This window comes from Elgaria multicarinata, chromosome 9 (genome assembly GCF_023053635.1).
Source record: "Elgaria multicarinata webbii isolate HBS135686 ecotype San Diego chromosome 9, rElgMul1.1.pri, whole genome shotgun sequence".
Taxonomy (NCBI): Eukaryota; Metazoa; Chordata; class Lepidosauria; order Squamata; family Anguidae; genus Elgaria; species Elgaria multicarinata.
Genome location: NC_086179.1, coordinates 36,433,787 through 36,449,929, shown reverse-complemented (window position 1 = coordinate 36,449,929; position 16,143 = coordinate 36,433,787). Strand labels below are relative to the sequence as shown.

The following is a 16,143-nucleotide window of genomic DNA, read 5'->3' as shown; positions in this document are numbered from 1 at the left end:
CCCAGCCCCTGCTCTGAATTCTGAATTCCCAGTGATAGCTTGTATGCTGGAGGGTCTCCTTTGTTGTGTCTCATGGGAAACCTCAAATCAGAGATTCTTTCTACAAGCCCACTTCATCTTGCTATCTGTGGAATGGATCTCTCTCTCTCTCTCTTTCTCTTGGAGTGTCATCAGATGGGGTGGTGGTCGGGGGAGGGAATTGCATTTCCTTACTGCCGCTTTCCTCCCCACTTCTGTCCCACGATACTTCTTTTTTCTTCACACAGGGGAAGAAAGATGAAGTAAACAATGACCACGTGGCCCATTTAGTGGCTGCTTTTATTTCAACGCTTTTCCTGCACACAGCAGGAAATGGCAGAACTTTCAGTTGCAATAAATAAATAAATCAGATTTAAAGGGGTCTATTTTCTAACAGAAAGAAGGCAAGAAGGAGTGGGAGATGCATGGGACATGGACAGCGTCCTCAAAAGGACCCGCAAACATCCATAAGTGAGGAGTAACAAGCCTGCGATAAAACACTTGTCTGATGATGCTCTTGGTTAGAATATTCAGGCTTGTAAGTGCCTGTAAAGCTGTTTGTTCTAAACTGCCTTCCAGGTTCTGTCTCTGCACAAACCTGAACTGGCAACAAAGGTTGGCATTTATTTATTTATTTGATTTTTACTCTGCCTTTTTACCAAAAAAATGGCACAAACAAACAAACAAACAAACACCCACCCCAATATGGATGACTTCTATGAAGGCAGCACTCTGGCTACCACCCAAACCTACCTATCACCCAAAGCTGGCCATTGCACCCTGCCTTTGAGCTGATACTGATCTTACTGATGTTTGAATCCGAAGTTTTGATGTATTAAATCAGTAGCCATTGGATATGTTACGCAGATTTTTCATTTTGCTCTGATTTGCTGGTGCGATTTGAACACCAGGGGCTTGATTGAAACTCAGTGTGGGCCCTCAGATCCATCAGCGGTTTGATCACCTTTATCATCATTATCCTAGTTCCTATGAGCCTAAGCGGAAAAGCCAACCACCCTAATTTTGCCAGGTTTGTCTAGAAAAATCACTGTTGCCTTCTGAATTTTTGGAGAAAAGAAACAGGAACTGGGCCCCAGCGTGGCCAAAAGATATCAAACTGGCAACATGCATGGCCACAGTTTTGCCTTTTACAACTAGAAATGTAAGTACATTAAAAGATCCTTTTTTGTGGTATCAGAGCATACCTCAGAGGACAAAAAGACGGAAGGAGCTGCCCAAGATGATATAAACTTTCATATAATTTTGATCCAAGAAAATTTAGCTAAATGATTCTCTCACAATACAATCAGATAATGTTTATTCAAAAGTAAGTTCCATTGAGATCAATGGGGCTTACTTCCCACCTGGGCAGGTAAGTAAATATATGGAACACAGGAATGTAGGAAGCTGCCTTATAGTGAGTCAGAACATTGGTCTATCTGGTTTAGTATTGTTGACACTGACTGGAAGCAAATTCCCGGGTTTCAGGCAGGAATCTTTTCTAACCCTATCTGGAGAAGCCGGGGATTGATATGGCTTCAGGTTTATTCAAAGATGTGAGATGGTTGTATTAAAAAGCCAAAATTCTGCAGCCAATTTTGGGGTATGGAATAAAATGTGCTTATTATGAGCGTCATCACATGGGGGGGGGGGAATCACGCTTCTTTACCGTCGCTTCTCTGCCAGTGAGAATGCCCCTCATTACTTCCTCTTTGTTTCTGGAAGGGAAAGAGGAAGTGAACAAAGACCATGTGGCCTATTCAGAGGCCGTTTTTATCGCACCACTTTCCCCGCACACAGCAGGAGATTGTGGCACATTCCATTTTTTAAAAAAGTCGGATTAAAAGGGGCCTATTTTGTGACAGAAAAATGAGCGGAAGGCATGAGAGGCATGCAGGAGGTGGATGTCATTGTCTAAAAGATGTGCCCACATCCATAAGTGGGCAGTAGCGAGTGACTGATAAAATGCTCAGCTGACAAACCCCACTGTCACCAACAACCAGACTCTGCAGTTTTCACTTCAATTCATGGTCATATGGGATTTGTGTACAGCTTGCTCTTACCTGAGCCATCCTGGAACTTGTCAAACTCTTCCATGTTTGAGGAACTCTGCTCCTCATCTGAATATGAACGGTTAGCATCACCCTGTGTTGGGAAAATAAAGGCAAAGACCTGGGAATTGTGAGCATCTTGAGAGCAAAGGAGACGTTTCCCTGTGATCCCAGCATTTTGCAGGGAATATCCTAATTGGGGCAAACTACTTTATGGAAATAATTGGATGATAATGCCACTGCATGAAAGAGATGATTCTCTTTTAGTGTTTAGGCCAAGTAATGTCTCAATGTGTTGAATTTGTGGTCCTCTTCTTCACAGTTGTTTTAAATGAGGGTTTCCCCATCCTTCTTCCCTCCTGTTTTAGACTACAACTCCATCATCCCCAGCCCACAGTTCAGGTTCTCTTCCTTATCTGATATATAGATATAGACCCTTCTTAAGAATGGCTGGATCTGTTAATCTCTGTCTTGCCAATATTGTTGGGATTTTAAGGTCAAGAATATTCTCTCCTCTTTCTGCATGAGCTTGTGATGATGATGATGATGATGATGATTTTAAAATTCTTATGGACACCCATACTTGTTGTTTGTTATGTACACATTAATGCACACATTTTTGCATGCATTTTAAAATGTACATATGGACTCACACTCCCATTGACTAAAGCATGTTTGTGGACATCTTTGAAATGTATGCATTTTTCTTTGCTCACTTTTCAAATGCATGCATGTTGGCGAACACCTTTCATTTTGTTTTGCAGAATGCATCAGAAGCTCAGAAAAACACAGATTTGATTTCTGACAGCTACTTGTGTTCAGGTCCATATTTGGGTCTGAGAGATGTGAATCAGGGAAATCTATATATATATATATATATATATATATATATATATATATATAAACAAAACCCAAACCCTTGACAGAGCAATTTCCTCACACATCCCTAGCCCTTCTTCCCTGAAAGGAGTTGCTATAGCAACTTACCTCAGCCTGGAATCCCTCCACCAAGATGGCCACCAGCAAATTGAAGAGAACGTAGTTGCCAAATGTCATGAGAGCCACAAAGTAAAGAGAAGCCCATGGGGAAGTGGAAGCCATGCCATTATACAGCACAACGTTCCAGTCCTCCTGAGTCAAGATCTGAAACACGGAACCCAAGTTTGTAAAGTTAAATCAAGGCCAAAGAGGATGCAGCCACGGTGATAACACATTACCAAGAGGGAAAAGTCTCTAGTTATTTCTGTCTTTTAGAGGCCATTCATATGCATGGACTTTTTATACAATAATAATAATAATAACAATAATAATAACAACAACAATAATAATAATAATAATAATAATAATAATAATAATATCTTGTAATACTTTCTATGAGATGCATCCAGTCGTGTATGTACTGTGCCAATGCCACAAGCATTCTCTGAAATCTAGAGGGCTGTCATTCACAGCTCATTGGAGAGCAGCAGATATAGCACAGTTCTGTTGCAGCAGGCCACAGCCGTGATTGCAAACATTAGCAGGTCGCAGTTGATGGCACGGTGTGTCTGTGCAGCCCTGTCTTCTAGAAACATTGTTAAACACAGCACCGTGTCAAGAAGACTGATAGTCCAAATTCCATCCTCCCCTCACTACTCCGTGCTTCTGAAGAGCATAATTCCTTCCCATCCTCTTCCTTCCCTTGCCCTGCCTTGGACTCACCTGGAATACAGTGACAATGGCCCAAAGCAGGGAGTCAAAATTCTTCCGGTCAGGGACGGTGTCTCCTGTATCAGTCCTGAGGCTGAATTTACAGCCAAAGATGTGCATTCCCAGGATGCTGTTGGGAAGAACAGAGATTTTGTTTTTATTCCTCAATACCTCTCTGCAGTATTTTCAGCCATTTAAGTATTCTTATTTTCCTGTTTATTTGTCAGATTTGTATCCTATGCATCCTTCAAAGACCCCAGTGCAATGTATATGGGCTGCCCCATTGTTTCTTCAAAACAACCCTGTGAGGTAGGACTCTCAAGGTCACTAACCAATCCTATGTTTAGACAAAAATAAGTTCTATTGTTCCTAGCATTCCCAAGCATAGTTGATGCTGATGGGGCATCTGGCATCCTACAAGTCTCCTTGCTTTCTATTTTCTAGTGTGCATCCTCAAACACATCATCATCTTCATCACCATCATCATCATCATCATCATCATCCAAAAAACAGATAATCAGAATCAAGTTAAAGTTTAACAAAGTATTTTGAAGCATACCACACCATTCACATTGATTTTGAAAGGGAGATTATTGTTATACTGAAAAACAACACATGAGAAATTGCAGAGGAGCAGGGCATTAGACAAAGCTCAATCCCCTAAGGGTGTTCTGTCATCACTGAGTTCCTTAGTCCTGCAGTGATGGCTGGCTGGTGGTAACTAAGAGGAACTGTTTACTCCACAAAGCCTGGATCTGGGGTCCTGATGTGCACAAATATCCCAGAGTGGAGGTCTATGGTTCTGGTTTTGAGAACCAGAGACAACTCTAGTGCCCTAAGATATGTTTCTCTTTCTTTTGCTTCAATCTAATTTTTGGAAGTTTGTTCACAAGTTAACCCCCGTCATGCAATCTTAGCTTTGCACCCAACACTAAGCCCTCAAAGTCTGCCTATTCACATTTGGCTTTCCTCCTCCCCTACTTTGTCTTATATTATTTGATATAGTCTTCACCCTCTCTCATCTTTCTCCTTCTTTCCAGAACACAATGCAGCTACAATGGGAAAGGCAACACAGGCTACTCTCACTCACAATGTTGTCAAGTAGGATGTCGATAGAACTGATCTGCCCATGCTTCCCTAAGGAATGTGTAAAAACCTTCCCTACTATTTCCATGGATGTCATCTGCCTCACCAACACATGAGATCACATGCATTGGACACTTTTCTACTAAATAAGCATATCTATCTATCTATCTATCTATCTATCTATCTATCTATCTATCTCATGGTAGTGAGATGAACCACATTTGGTGTTTGCATTTGGAGGGGAGCAGGGAGAAGACTGGAGTGTGGAACATAAAGGTAAGTAAGATGAGTTGAATGGAGCATAAAATGACCATTGGTGTTGTGGTGACAATTGGAAGAGGGAGAGGAAAATTGGGGTGGCGAATGGTGGTTGCACCAGGGGCTGGTGGCTCTGATTTCTGTGGGGCTGAGAATTCATTCTGGGTTTTCATCAGAACCAGCCAGAACTTTTAAGGAGATATATATATATATATATATATATATATATATATATATATATATTTGGTACAGCACCTTGGATAACTTTTTTAGAATTCTGGCTGGTTGTGATGAAAACCCAGAATGGATTTTTCTCAAACTGGCACCATCCAGATGTCCAGCACGTTGGGAAATACTGGTCTATGCCATGTGTACACGAGCATAGTCTACAACGTTAATATCATTTTTGGTCTAAACAAGCAAAACAGATCCCATGCTGATCAGTATTCTGGTGTTATTTTTTTATATATATTTTTAGGCATCTTCTCAGCCTGCACCAAGGAACCCCTCTTCTCACCTGAATATAAAGATAAAGAGCATGAGGAGCATGCAGAAGGTAGCCACATTGTCCATGGTCTTCATTAGCACCACCAGCTGACGCCGCAAGGCAGGCATGAACCTCACCAACTTCAGCACCCTCAGCAGCCGGAATGTCCTCAGTACTGACAGGCCCCCATCAGCCTGGCCTATGATCTCCCAGATGCTACAGATCAGGGACAAATAGACCAAGACACATGCACAGAGAGAGGGAGGGAGAGAGAGAGAGAGAGAGAGAGAGAGAGAGAGAGAGGCAGCAAGGGTCAGATCATGACCTTGGAAAAGATAAAAGAAAGGAATCCAAAAAGACGATGAAAAGCAATGAGGGGATTATAAATACAAAGAAGATTTATTTGAATGATCTTTAATTAGAGTCCAGGCAGACTGTGTGTGTGCAAGAGAGAGAAAGAGACAGAGAATGAGAGAGAGAGAATGAGAATAAATTTCTGCCTCAATTATGCTGATATCTATGAACCAATTGTCTCTGTGTGTAAGCAATACAAAGTTAGTCTGGATTAATCTTGGGTTAACAAAATATATTTGTAATGAATATTATTTTGAATCAGTCTTGAACACGTATACATATTAAGTGGGATACGTGTATGTATGTATATACTGTAGAGTATGCCTGAGGATATACTTGGTATGTATTGGTCCTCTTGCCTTTGCCAATTTCCTTTAGGTTTCCCCCTTGGTCAATTTCAATAGGTACTTTTCTTGCAAAGGCATCCTCTGGGAGCATGTATTTGCCATTGGGCTATGATGGTCCACAGAAATGAACGCTTGGTTCCTTGGTAGCTCAATAGGGCCCACAATGACCTCTAGCCTCAAAAATCAGAACAACAGGAACAAATGATGGTGGTGAATTGGGCCATATGTTTCACGAAACAGTGGCAGAGCACATGCCTTACATGCAGAAGGCCCCTGGTTCAATCCATGGCTCAGATGGCCGGTGATGTGAAAGAACTCTGCCTCAGACCCTGGCAGCCGACTGTCAGTCAAAGTAGGTGATTCTGGACTAGATGGCTCAATGCTCAGATCTGGCATGAGGCAGCTACCTTTGTCCCTGCAGAACAAGCACACTGAATGGGGTAGGGGAGGCAGAATTGGCAGACTGTAGCATGTAATGGCACATCTAGGCATAGGATTCAGCAATAACTAGTTATTGTGGCACAAACTGTTCTTTCTGGTGACTTTGCACTGTTAAACTATAACACTGGCAAGACTTTTGTAGGCACACGCATAATATCCCTGGTCTTACATGTGATGAAACAGCAGACAAGTATAGCGCTTATAGAGATGAAGCCAAAGGGATGCTGGTGGCGAGGCAGGGAATACAATCCAGTTCTCCCGAGTTCCTAGTCCTCGTGCATTCAACTGGCTCTTCTTGAGTGGCTATTCTCATATTCTGTTGTTAAAAAGGCTATGTTTGTAATTCCTAGTGATGTGACACCCACTGCTCTCCTCACCCTTGCCCACAATGGATTGGTTCAAAAATAACTCAAATTATCCTGCTTCTCCCTACAAACAAGAACAGGAAATGGGTTGGCTTATTCCTGAGCCAATCCAAAAAGAGTTGCCCCAAGGGCAGCTCTCTGGTCCATCTTTCTTAGGTTACATCTCAGAAAGCGACTCACGGCTTTGGCTGTCATTACCTAATGATGACAATGATGCTGTCATAGATGTTGTAAGGGTTGCGAAGGTAATCGAAGAGACCAAAGGCGGCAAGTTTCAAGATCATCTCCAGGGCGAACATGCTAGTAAACACGACATTGCAGATCTCCAAAATGTTGGTCAGCTCCTCTGGCTGCAGGAGGAAGAGAGAAACCGGCAAATTAGAAACATGCTGTTCTGTTTGGTATGAAAAAAATGGGGCCACCTGGTAGAGAAGGGATTCACAGGGCCTTTTCAGTCTCCTCTTATGGAAAAAATAGCAAACGGACCCATCTTCACACTGGTTGGAATAGCCCTTGAAGCCTTCAAGCAAAGTTATGCAGCTGTGGGAGTAGTACAAGTTGGGGCTATTTACACAACATGCTAACCCAGACTCAGTGGTTGAGTGTGAGTTGTTTCTTGAACTGTGGTTTGTTTGTTGACCCACAGGTTAGTGTGTTCTCTCAACCTAGGACATTTTCTGCATGGTGGGTTTTGACCACCCTGAACAAGCCAACAACAAACCATGGGTTGTCAAGGTGGCTTGTTTGATAAAAATAAGCCACAATACATGGTTAACAAGCCACCCTACAGAAAATGTCATTGTGCCCATCCAGTCTGAGTGAAGCTACATCTGTTGGCACCCTTAGGAATGCCCCCTGCATGGGCTGCTCCACATCAGGGGAGAAGGGGGCAGTTGTATTACTCTATCCCTTAGACCACTCTCCCCGCCCCCCAGCTTCATATGGTATCAACTGCAAACCTATGCACTGGCTGGAGAAGTCTCTCACCTAGTGCCTGACGGTGATACCGCAGGCTTCATACTAGTGGAGGCTCATGGATCCGAAGTCAGTGGTGCAGAGAATCCACTCTGGGTTTCAGTCAGAACTCTAAAGGAGCTATCCAAAGTGCAGGACCCCCCCCCCTTTTTGCATGAAAACCACTTGTATTTTCAGGCATATTTTTCTAAATCTACATATCAACTGTGCGCATCTTTTAAATGTTGACATTCTGTGTTCGATCCGGAAGATGCAAACTGGGTAAATCCTGATCAAAAACAAACCGAAATGAATTTCTCATACCTCCATAAGCCAAGTGTTGTTCTTAGCCCTCCTCTCAAATTGCATTTTTGCATAATTTTAGGAGCCTTTTTCATCTTTTTCTTCCTTCCTTCCTTCCTCAATTTCCCCTTCCTCCGGACCCTCTTTCTACATGCATTCTTCTAGTATCAGTTTGCTGGGCTCTGTTCTGGTACGCTTTTCTTACACAGTTTCTCTTTCTTTCCCTCTCTCTCTCTCAACAGTGTTCTGAGTAATTACCCTGGGGAATGTCAGTGTGCATGAATTAGGCTGCAGTGAGTGTGACTACAAGGAATAGGAAAGACCTGGAAGACAGTGAGAAACAAAGAACGACAGAGACCAGGAAGGCAATGCCTCTGTTAAATCAGGCTGCAGGACCTGTTGCTAACTTCCCCACCCCCGTTATGATGATTTGATGTAACTTCCAGAGTATTGGCAGTCATGATCATATTTATTATAACTATGTGAGCCTATATTGTGATTACACAAAGTGAGCAGTCACTCCCCATTTGTATGTAAGGTAGACAGAATAAGTGTATCGAAGACTGGTGGTTCTTATTACCTCTGGGCAATGAGCAGACACCTGAAACAAAGGTATCCTGCCAGGAATACATGATTAACATTGAACCAATTTCTTCCAATGAAGACCGTGGTAGTTTATGCATCCTTGTGAGAAGGCAATGGAACAACTTTTCATTTCTACCTCATTTCACATTTAAAGGTGGGAAAGATGCTTGAATCAAACCATTCAGCATTGGGTAGTACATGTAAGTTCAGGATTAATCTCAGAGCCTTTACAGCAAACCTGGTGCCCTGCAGATGTGTTGGACTACAGACCCCATGTAGCTGGAGATGATAGGAGTTCTTCAACATATTTGCTGGGGGCTAGGTTGGGCTAGGCTGCTTTACAGCCTTCCTGGAAGTTGCAAATAAGATCTACCCACTGGGCCCCCCAAAATACATTCTGTTTAGATTATTTTTTAAATCCTAACTCAGCAAATGAATAAATAGCCTGGCCTGCTCCCCAGCCACCTGCCCTCCAATGCTGTCTGCGGAGTTCCCATTCCTGTTCGTGAGCACTTTGTCCCACACAATCATCGCTTCGCTTGTACCAAGTGGTTTTGACAACTGCTGTCCAAAAATGAAAGAAAGAAAGGCTGGGTTCTGAAAAAGTAAAAGCCCTTTCTTTCCACAGCCTCCTAATTCATTTCCACACTTCATTCTGATCACAGGCTTCATGCTAATTTGAATATGGCAAAAAGGGTGTGTGGTAAAATCGCACATCTTTCCCAGGCCACAGGATTTGATTAAAGCTGCCAGTTCCCCTAAATGCAAAAGTAAAGTCAGGGCGGGAGGCAGGGAGTGGGGAGATGTCAGGTGGGGAGAGAAATGTGGACTGAATTTCTACCTGTAATTGCATTTGACTAATAACACAAGATCTGAAAAGCAAGAAATGGAACATAAAAACTAACAGTGCAACCCTATGCACCTTTATTGAGAAGCAAGTCCCATTATATTCAACGTGGCTTGCTCCCCTAGAAATGTTCGTAGGATTACAGCCTCAGAATGCACACACTGACTGGACTCAGCCCCATTGTATCTAGTGAGGCTTAGTTCTGAATAAATGTGCATAAAATCAGAATGTAAAGGCCTTTGCCTACGTTGTTAACCCCCCTCCCCTGCTTTGCCCTGCAGTGTGAAGAAAATAAAGACAAGGAGCTGTTTCAGAGTTGAAACTTAAACTGCCGCCTCACAGGAACTCTCCCCACCCCCTTATTTCTCTTCCTAACATTTCTTGGGCCAATGAACCAGAACTATTGTTCATTGGCCTAATAATAATAATACTACTGTTAGTTTTTCCCTACCCTGTGCCTGCTTACCCTTCCCTGTACCTGTTTGCATTCTCTTCCCCTCCTTATTGTTTTACTATGATTTTATTAGATTGTAAGCCTATGCGGCAGGGTCTTGCTATTTACTGTTTTACTCTGTACAGCACCATGTACATTGATGGTGCTATATAAATAAATAATAATAATAATAATAATAATAATAATAATAATAATAATAATATTTGAATCATTCCACAACTGCATCTTTAGCCTCAGTGTGAAACACTTGCAAGCCAGCAGAGGGCAGTAGAGGGAGGTGCAGCTTTGCAACTCCTTGCCCTTAAAAAAGAAAAGAAGGGGGGGAAAAGAATATAGCTATACACCAACTCTGTCTTTGCGCAGTGTGGGAATACATAGCACTGAGGAAATTTAAACAAATATAAAGAAAGCCTGGTTTCTGAGAAGCCTGGTTTCTGAGAAGTTCTTGGTCCTGTTGGAAGTATGTGCAGTAGCTGGGGTTTCATCTTAGCATTTTGTTGTGGACATGAATACCAATTTTCATTCTGACATCTCTGTCTCCATGCCATATATTGCATTGCAGTATATATTGCATTTTACTTCCCTGCTCACTTCTGAAAATATCAATAAGGGTCAGTGGAGGCTGGTGGCTCTGATTTCAGTGGGTCCGTGAATCCATTCTGGGTTTTAATCAGAACCTGTCAGAACTCTAAAGGAGCTATTCAACATGCTGAACCCATTTTGGGGATTGGATTCAGCACCTTGATAGCTCCTTTAGAGTTCTGCCTGAAACCCAGAGCAGATTCACAGGCCCACTGAAATCCGAGCCACCAGCCTCCACTAGTACAGGTTGAGCAGCAGTTTGAACTTTGCTCAGAAAATTATGTTGTGAACTAGGGTTGGGCTACTTGTGGCCATCTTGATGTTTTTACAGTTCCCATCAGTCTTCACCATTGGCTATGATGGTTAAGGCTGATAGGACTGGTAGGCCAAAACATACATAGCCTTCCTTCCTGTGAACTCTTAATTTGCAAATCAGTTACACTCCAAAAACAAAACAAATGACCACTAGTAATACATCTAGTTTATAATTTTATAGGCTTTTTTAAAAAACACAATCCTTTACATTGCTCTACCAGCATGTTTCTCATATGAGGGAGAAACTTGCTGGTAGACCAACATTAGTGAAGATGTCTATGCTAGCAGTGGAACGGAGCCTCCAAAGGAGAAAGATTAAGGAAGCAACGTTTACTGATAAACTGAAAACTGAAATCAATGTAAAGAGTGAGATGAAACAAGCCATGATGTTTATTCATGTGGCTTGATGGGCTGTTGAATACAAAGTGCTGATGGTTAATTCATGTTCCCTCATTGAGGTTTGGCCTGTTCCTGATTGGTTCTGGCTTAACTTATAAGTGGGATTGTAGCACACTCTTATTTGTGACTAAAGCTGGTGTTTTAGATTGAATCATTTCACATTTTAAAATCTGTTTATATATGTATATATTTTTTAAAAATTAGATATAAAATTTTAAATTTTAGAATTTTTAATTTAAAAAATCTGTAAAAATTATGACGTGGATGTGCTACTAGTGCTTATTCATTTTGTTTTTGGAGTGCTGTATCATGTGCATCACATCGCCTGCATATCGGTTAAATCAGTGATAACATTATGGTGGGTTTTACATTTTTCCCCTTTGCCCCAATTGAAAGTGGGAGCATGGGTCATTTTGAATCGAACATTGAATGATGTCCTGAACATGTTCATCAACTTTCATGTTGCCATCCCAATCTTCAAGGGAGATACCACATGGCATTGTTTTGCCATCTTTCCCAACCCTCTTGAAAATGGTGACAAGGAGCACGCGAGAGACATTCCAATGTCTCAGTGTTCAAGGGAGCAATTGGCAATCACAATGGTATTGGATATGCTCTGTGAGGAAGTTATTACAAGCACAAAAAAGCTCAGAAGTGATTGCAAGCACAGAGAATGCTCAAAAAGTTCAATAGCCGCAACAGAAGGGATATTGAGGGAAGATGTGTGGCTTGCATAAAACAAACCAGCAACAAGTAGATATTTATTGGCATAACAGTTATAAGGTGGATTTGTTCTTCTAGGTGAGTTCTATTTCCATGAAGCACTCATGCAAGTGGGCTAAGGGCACAACCCTATACAGTTTTAGACCGAAAATAGTCTGACAGCTTTCAGCATTCCCCATCCAGCATGGCTGGTTGGAGAATTCTGGGAACTGTAGGATTCCCGCTCCCCTCCCCCCCGGTCTAAACATGTACAGGATTGCACCCTAAATATGTGTAGTGTTTGTACTAGACCTCCAGTTATCTCACCTGACCTATCTGTGTTTGCATTTGTCTGTGTGAGGGCAAGCTATGCAGAGATGAAAAAAAGCCCAGAACTGCACATGCAAATATCCACCCTAAGGGAACTTCAGTAAAAATGAGAGAAAAAAAGCAAAGCTACCAGTCCAAATCAAAAGACTGTGTCAGTGATAATGAGAAATGTAATGTGGCATCAGGATATAATGGTGGATTGTCCTCCTCGCTCCTGCTGACGCATCTGCTCTCTCGTTCTTTCTGTGCCATAGCGAGGAACTGATGTTTTAAAAGTCATGCTTGTCTCTCTCTTACCGAAAAGGTCACCTGTTCCTGCTCACTCTCCTTTCCTCCCTGACATCTGTTTCTCTAGTCAAGTGCACACCTGTTAATCTTTTTCTAATGGGCCATCCATCACCCCAGGGAATGGTTCTACTCAGGGAGTTCGGTAAGAAGAGAAGAACATTAGAGAGGGAGACTGAAGACGTGGGTGCGAGGGACATGGGGAGAGAGAAGAAACATGTGAACAATTTCATGTTAGAGGAAAGCAAAGCAAAACAGAAATCAGAGATAAAACAGCGATCACAGGCTGGGGGAGGGGGGAAGAGAAGCAAAGAATGACAGGGAAAGAGGAAGCCAGACGCAAACTGAAAGGAAAATCTATCATGTAACGAATTTGAAATGTCCTTCTAATATTAGTATCTGAACTCTTTCTTATCCGGATTACTATGTTATGCTGTGAAATGAATTTGTGGTTCAACAAGTGAATTGGTGACTATTATTGCAATGATAATGCTTTTGATATGGAATCCTGTTATTTTATTGCTGTTTTTGTCTGGTGAGTTGTTTTGGGCACATCAATATGGAAAAGTGGCATACTAGCTAAAGTAATAGTAGCAGCAGGAAATGCCCCCCCCCAACAAATTAGGAGGAAAGGAAAACAACAAAGGAAAGATGAGGGGGAAAAGTAAACCACTTTTACTTCACCCACCCAAGTAATTTGAGACAATATACCCTCCTGGAACCTAAAGAGAGACTGAATCACTGCCATTTCTTTGGAGATGCAAAATTAGACTTGCTTTGTGCCTCAGGTGTTTGGAGACTTCCCCCACCTCCAGCTCATCATCCAGATTTCACCACTTCTGAGACTGGTATGATCACTGTACATTAATAGCACAAAATTGCCTGGCTAAGGTGATGGCTAGGGTAGGAAAACGGGGTTCTTTATTTCGGAAGAAATCATAATCACTGTTCCCTACTCTCCATAACTGCTGTATTGCTGAAAAAAGGCTAAAGAAAAGCAAAATAAGAAAAAAAAATTACAGAAAGCTGAAACATGAACACTATCAGTTCACATATTTGTGCTCAATAAGCTAATAGTGCCTGGACATTGAAAATTGGAAACATATATAAAATCTTCATGGAATTGACAGTGGTAAACCAGACTGTACATAGAGTTGATAGAGGCCTCAGGGGTCCCCAACCTTTCTTGGACCTGTTGACACATTTGAGACTTTGAGAGACTGCGATGGGCATCACCACAAAATGGCTGCAATGGAGGATGTGGCTAGTCACATAATGGCTGCTATTGGGGGATGATTAGTCAAAAGTGAGCTAAAGCAAAAGGGGAATAGTGAATCTAGAGGCTGGGAGGGAGGGGGAAATAGGAAAGCAAAGGGGTAGAGGGGCGAGGAAGAGCAAGGCTAGGGGCTAGAAACGGAGAGAAAGAAGACTCCAATGTTTTCCAAGGTTTTTTATTAACCTATTTTCTTGGAAAGTGGAAAGGAGTGGAGAGTAGGGGTGTGCAGAGTCAGTCTTTTCCTCCCCACAACTCAGGGCGGAGCTCTGATGAAGTAATTCCCCACCCCAATTTTTGGGGCCGCTCTGTCTCCCCGCACCATTGGATTACCCAGTGGAAAACCGCACCATTTTCGGAGAACCACTCTACTATCGTCAACGAAAATTAACAAAAATGCTTACATATTTGTCATTTTAAAGATTGAGTTGAAACTTGGGCACCCTGGTAGCTCTTAAATAGGGCTTTACCCATGCCAAGTTGGATTCAGATCCCTTCATCCCTTGATTGTTAGGATTTTTTTTTTTAACATTTTCTCCCTCCAACTGTTCCCCCCCCCTCTCTCTCTTCAGGTGCACTTCATCTTCTCTTAAGAGATCTTGCAGTAGTTTCAGAAACTAGAAACCTCCTACAAAAATCGAAGTCCCCTATTTCCATGTGTGGAACAAGAACACACACACACACACACACACACACACACACACACACACACACACACCACACACAAAGGGGAGCATGGGATGGTACTACAAGAAGCAAATAAAAGCAGACAGACATGCAGAGAGAAAGGAAAACCCAGCAAAGAAAGCTGGCTCTGGCCATGTTGGGAGAGGGTGAGGGCAAAGGTGAGGTGTTTCTTCTAGTCCCTCCCACAAAATTAGGTGCACCCTTTTCTCTGCTGATGTTGGTTCTTCTGAAGTGTAGGAGAAGAAGTCGGGTATGGGTGGTCTTGAGGCTACACCTGCACCCTCTCCTTCAAAATAAAAACATAAGAACAACAGAAGAGCCCTGCTGGATCATACCAAGGGTCCATCTAGTTCAGCACTCTGTTCACACAGTGGCCAACCAGCCATTGGCAAGGGACCAACAAGGCAGGACATGGTGCAACAGTACCAACAGCACCCTCCCACCCATGCAAGTCTAGTGCCTTGGATCATTTTTCTTTGGTGGCGAAGGATCCCAGGTATGCTAGATCTTAAGAGGCTGCACTTCCTTCAATCCAGCAGTCAGTTTCAGGCTGGCAACAGCAGCAGCATTGGCAGTGCTGTGGGCAAGGCTCCCACCCTCCATGCCCAGAGGCAGGCCACTGGCCCTGCTGGACCAGTAGGGCAAGGGCAGAGGGGGCTTCAAAATGCCCCCAGATAGTTAGGTGTAAGGGAAATCTGATGGAACTTTCCCATTTCTGGGACATTCAGCCAGCCTCAGCCGCATTGTGAAAGAGCAGTGCTATGGTCTCTTTCTTTTATAATTTGCAATCCCTCCCCCTAAGCAACGTGATTGGAGGGGGGACAGGGAGGAGTCTGTGGCTATTGGTTAGTCAAAGATGTCAATCTCAAAACTACCCCTCCCTCACCCCTCAGCATCTTCCTAATATGGAAGTGTTCAGTTAGCCGTCCTTCAACGTGAAACAAACCCTCATGTCACCTAAAAACCTTCGGATACCTACGGATCCATTTAGGGCTCCAAACTATCTTCTAACTGCACCACAGGTTTCTGACAGTTTTGAAACCAGCCCCTAACTGCACCGCAATTTCAGAGGTCTGTTGGAGGTCCATCGGACCCCTGGATTTTCAGTGCGGAGCACACACCCCTAGTAGAGAACTTCATGGGCACCATGGCACCCATAGATGCTGCATTGGGAACCTCTGAGATACATCTTTAAGGTAAAAATGGAAGAAAGATTCAGAGGCATACTTAGCTAACATGCTCAATAGGCCCACATCCCATGACTCTAATGCCCTTTGAAAGCCATTTAAGACATTGGCCATCATCACTCCCCTGTGGCAGGGGATCCCATC

General features: G+C 42.8%; 1 protein-coding gene across 2 annotated transcripts in view; it reads right to left on the bottom strand.

Annotated features, from left to right (window-relative positions):
- CACNA1I (calcium voltage-gated channel subunit alpha1 I) overlaps positions 1-16,143 on the bottom strand; it is a 163,930-nt gene that overhangs the window by 57,037 nt on the left and 90,750 nt on the right. For both annotated transcript variants that reach the window (XM_063133554.1, XM_063133555.1), the window contains exons 9-13: positions 7,295-7,446; positions 5,620-5,805; positions 3,771-3,888; positions 3,057-3,212; positions 2,082-2,163 (exon numbers count right to left, since the gene is read on the bottom strand). In XM_063133554.1, coding sequence (XP_062989624.1) covers positions 2,082-2,163; positions 3,057-3,212; positions 3,771-3,888; positions 5,620-5,805; positions 7,295-7,446 — 694 coding nt within the window. The remainder of the gene's footprint in view (positions 1-2,081; positions 2,164-3,056; positions 3,213-3,770; positions 3,889-5,619; positions 5,806-7,294; positions 7,447-16,143) is intronic.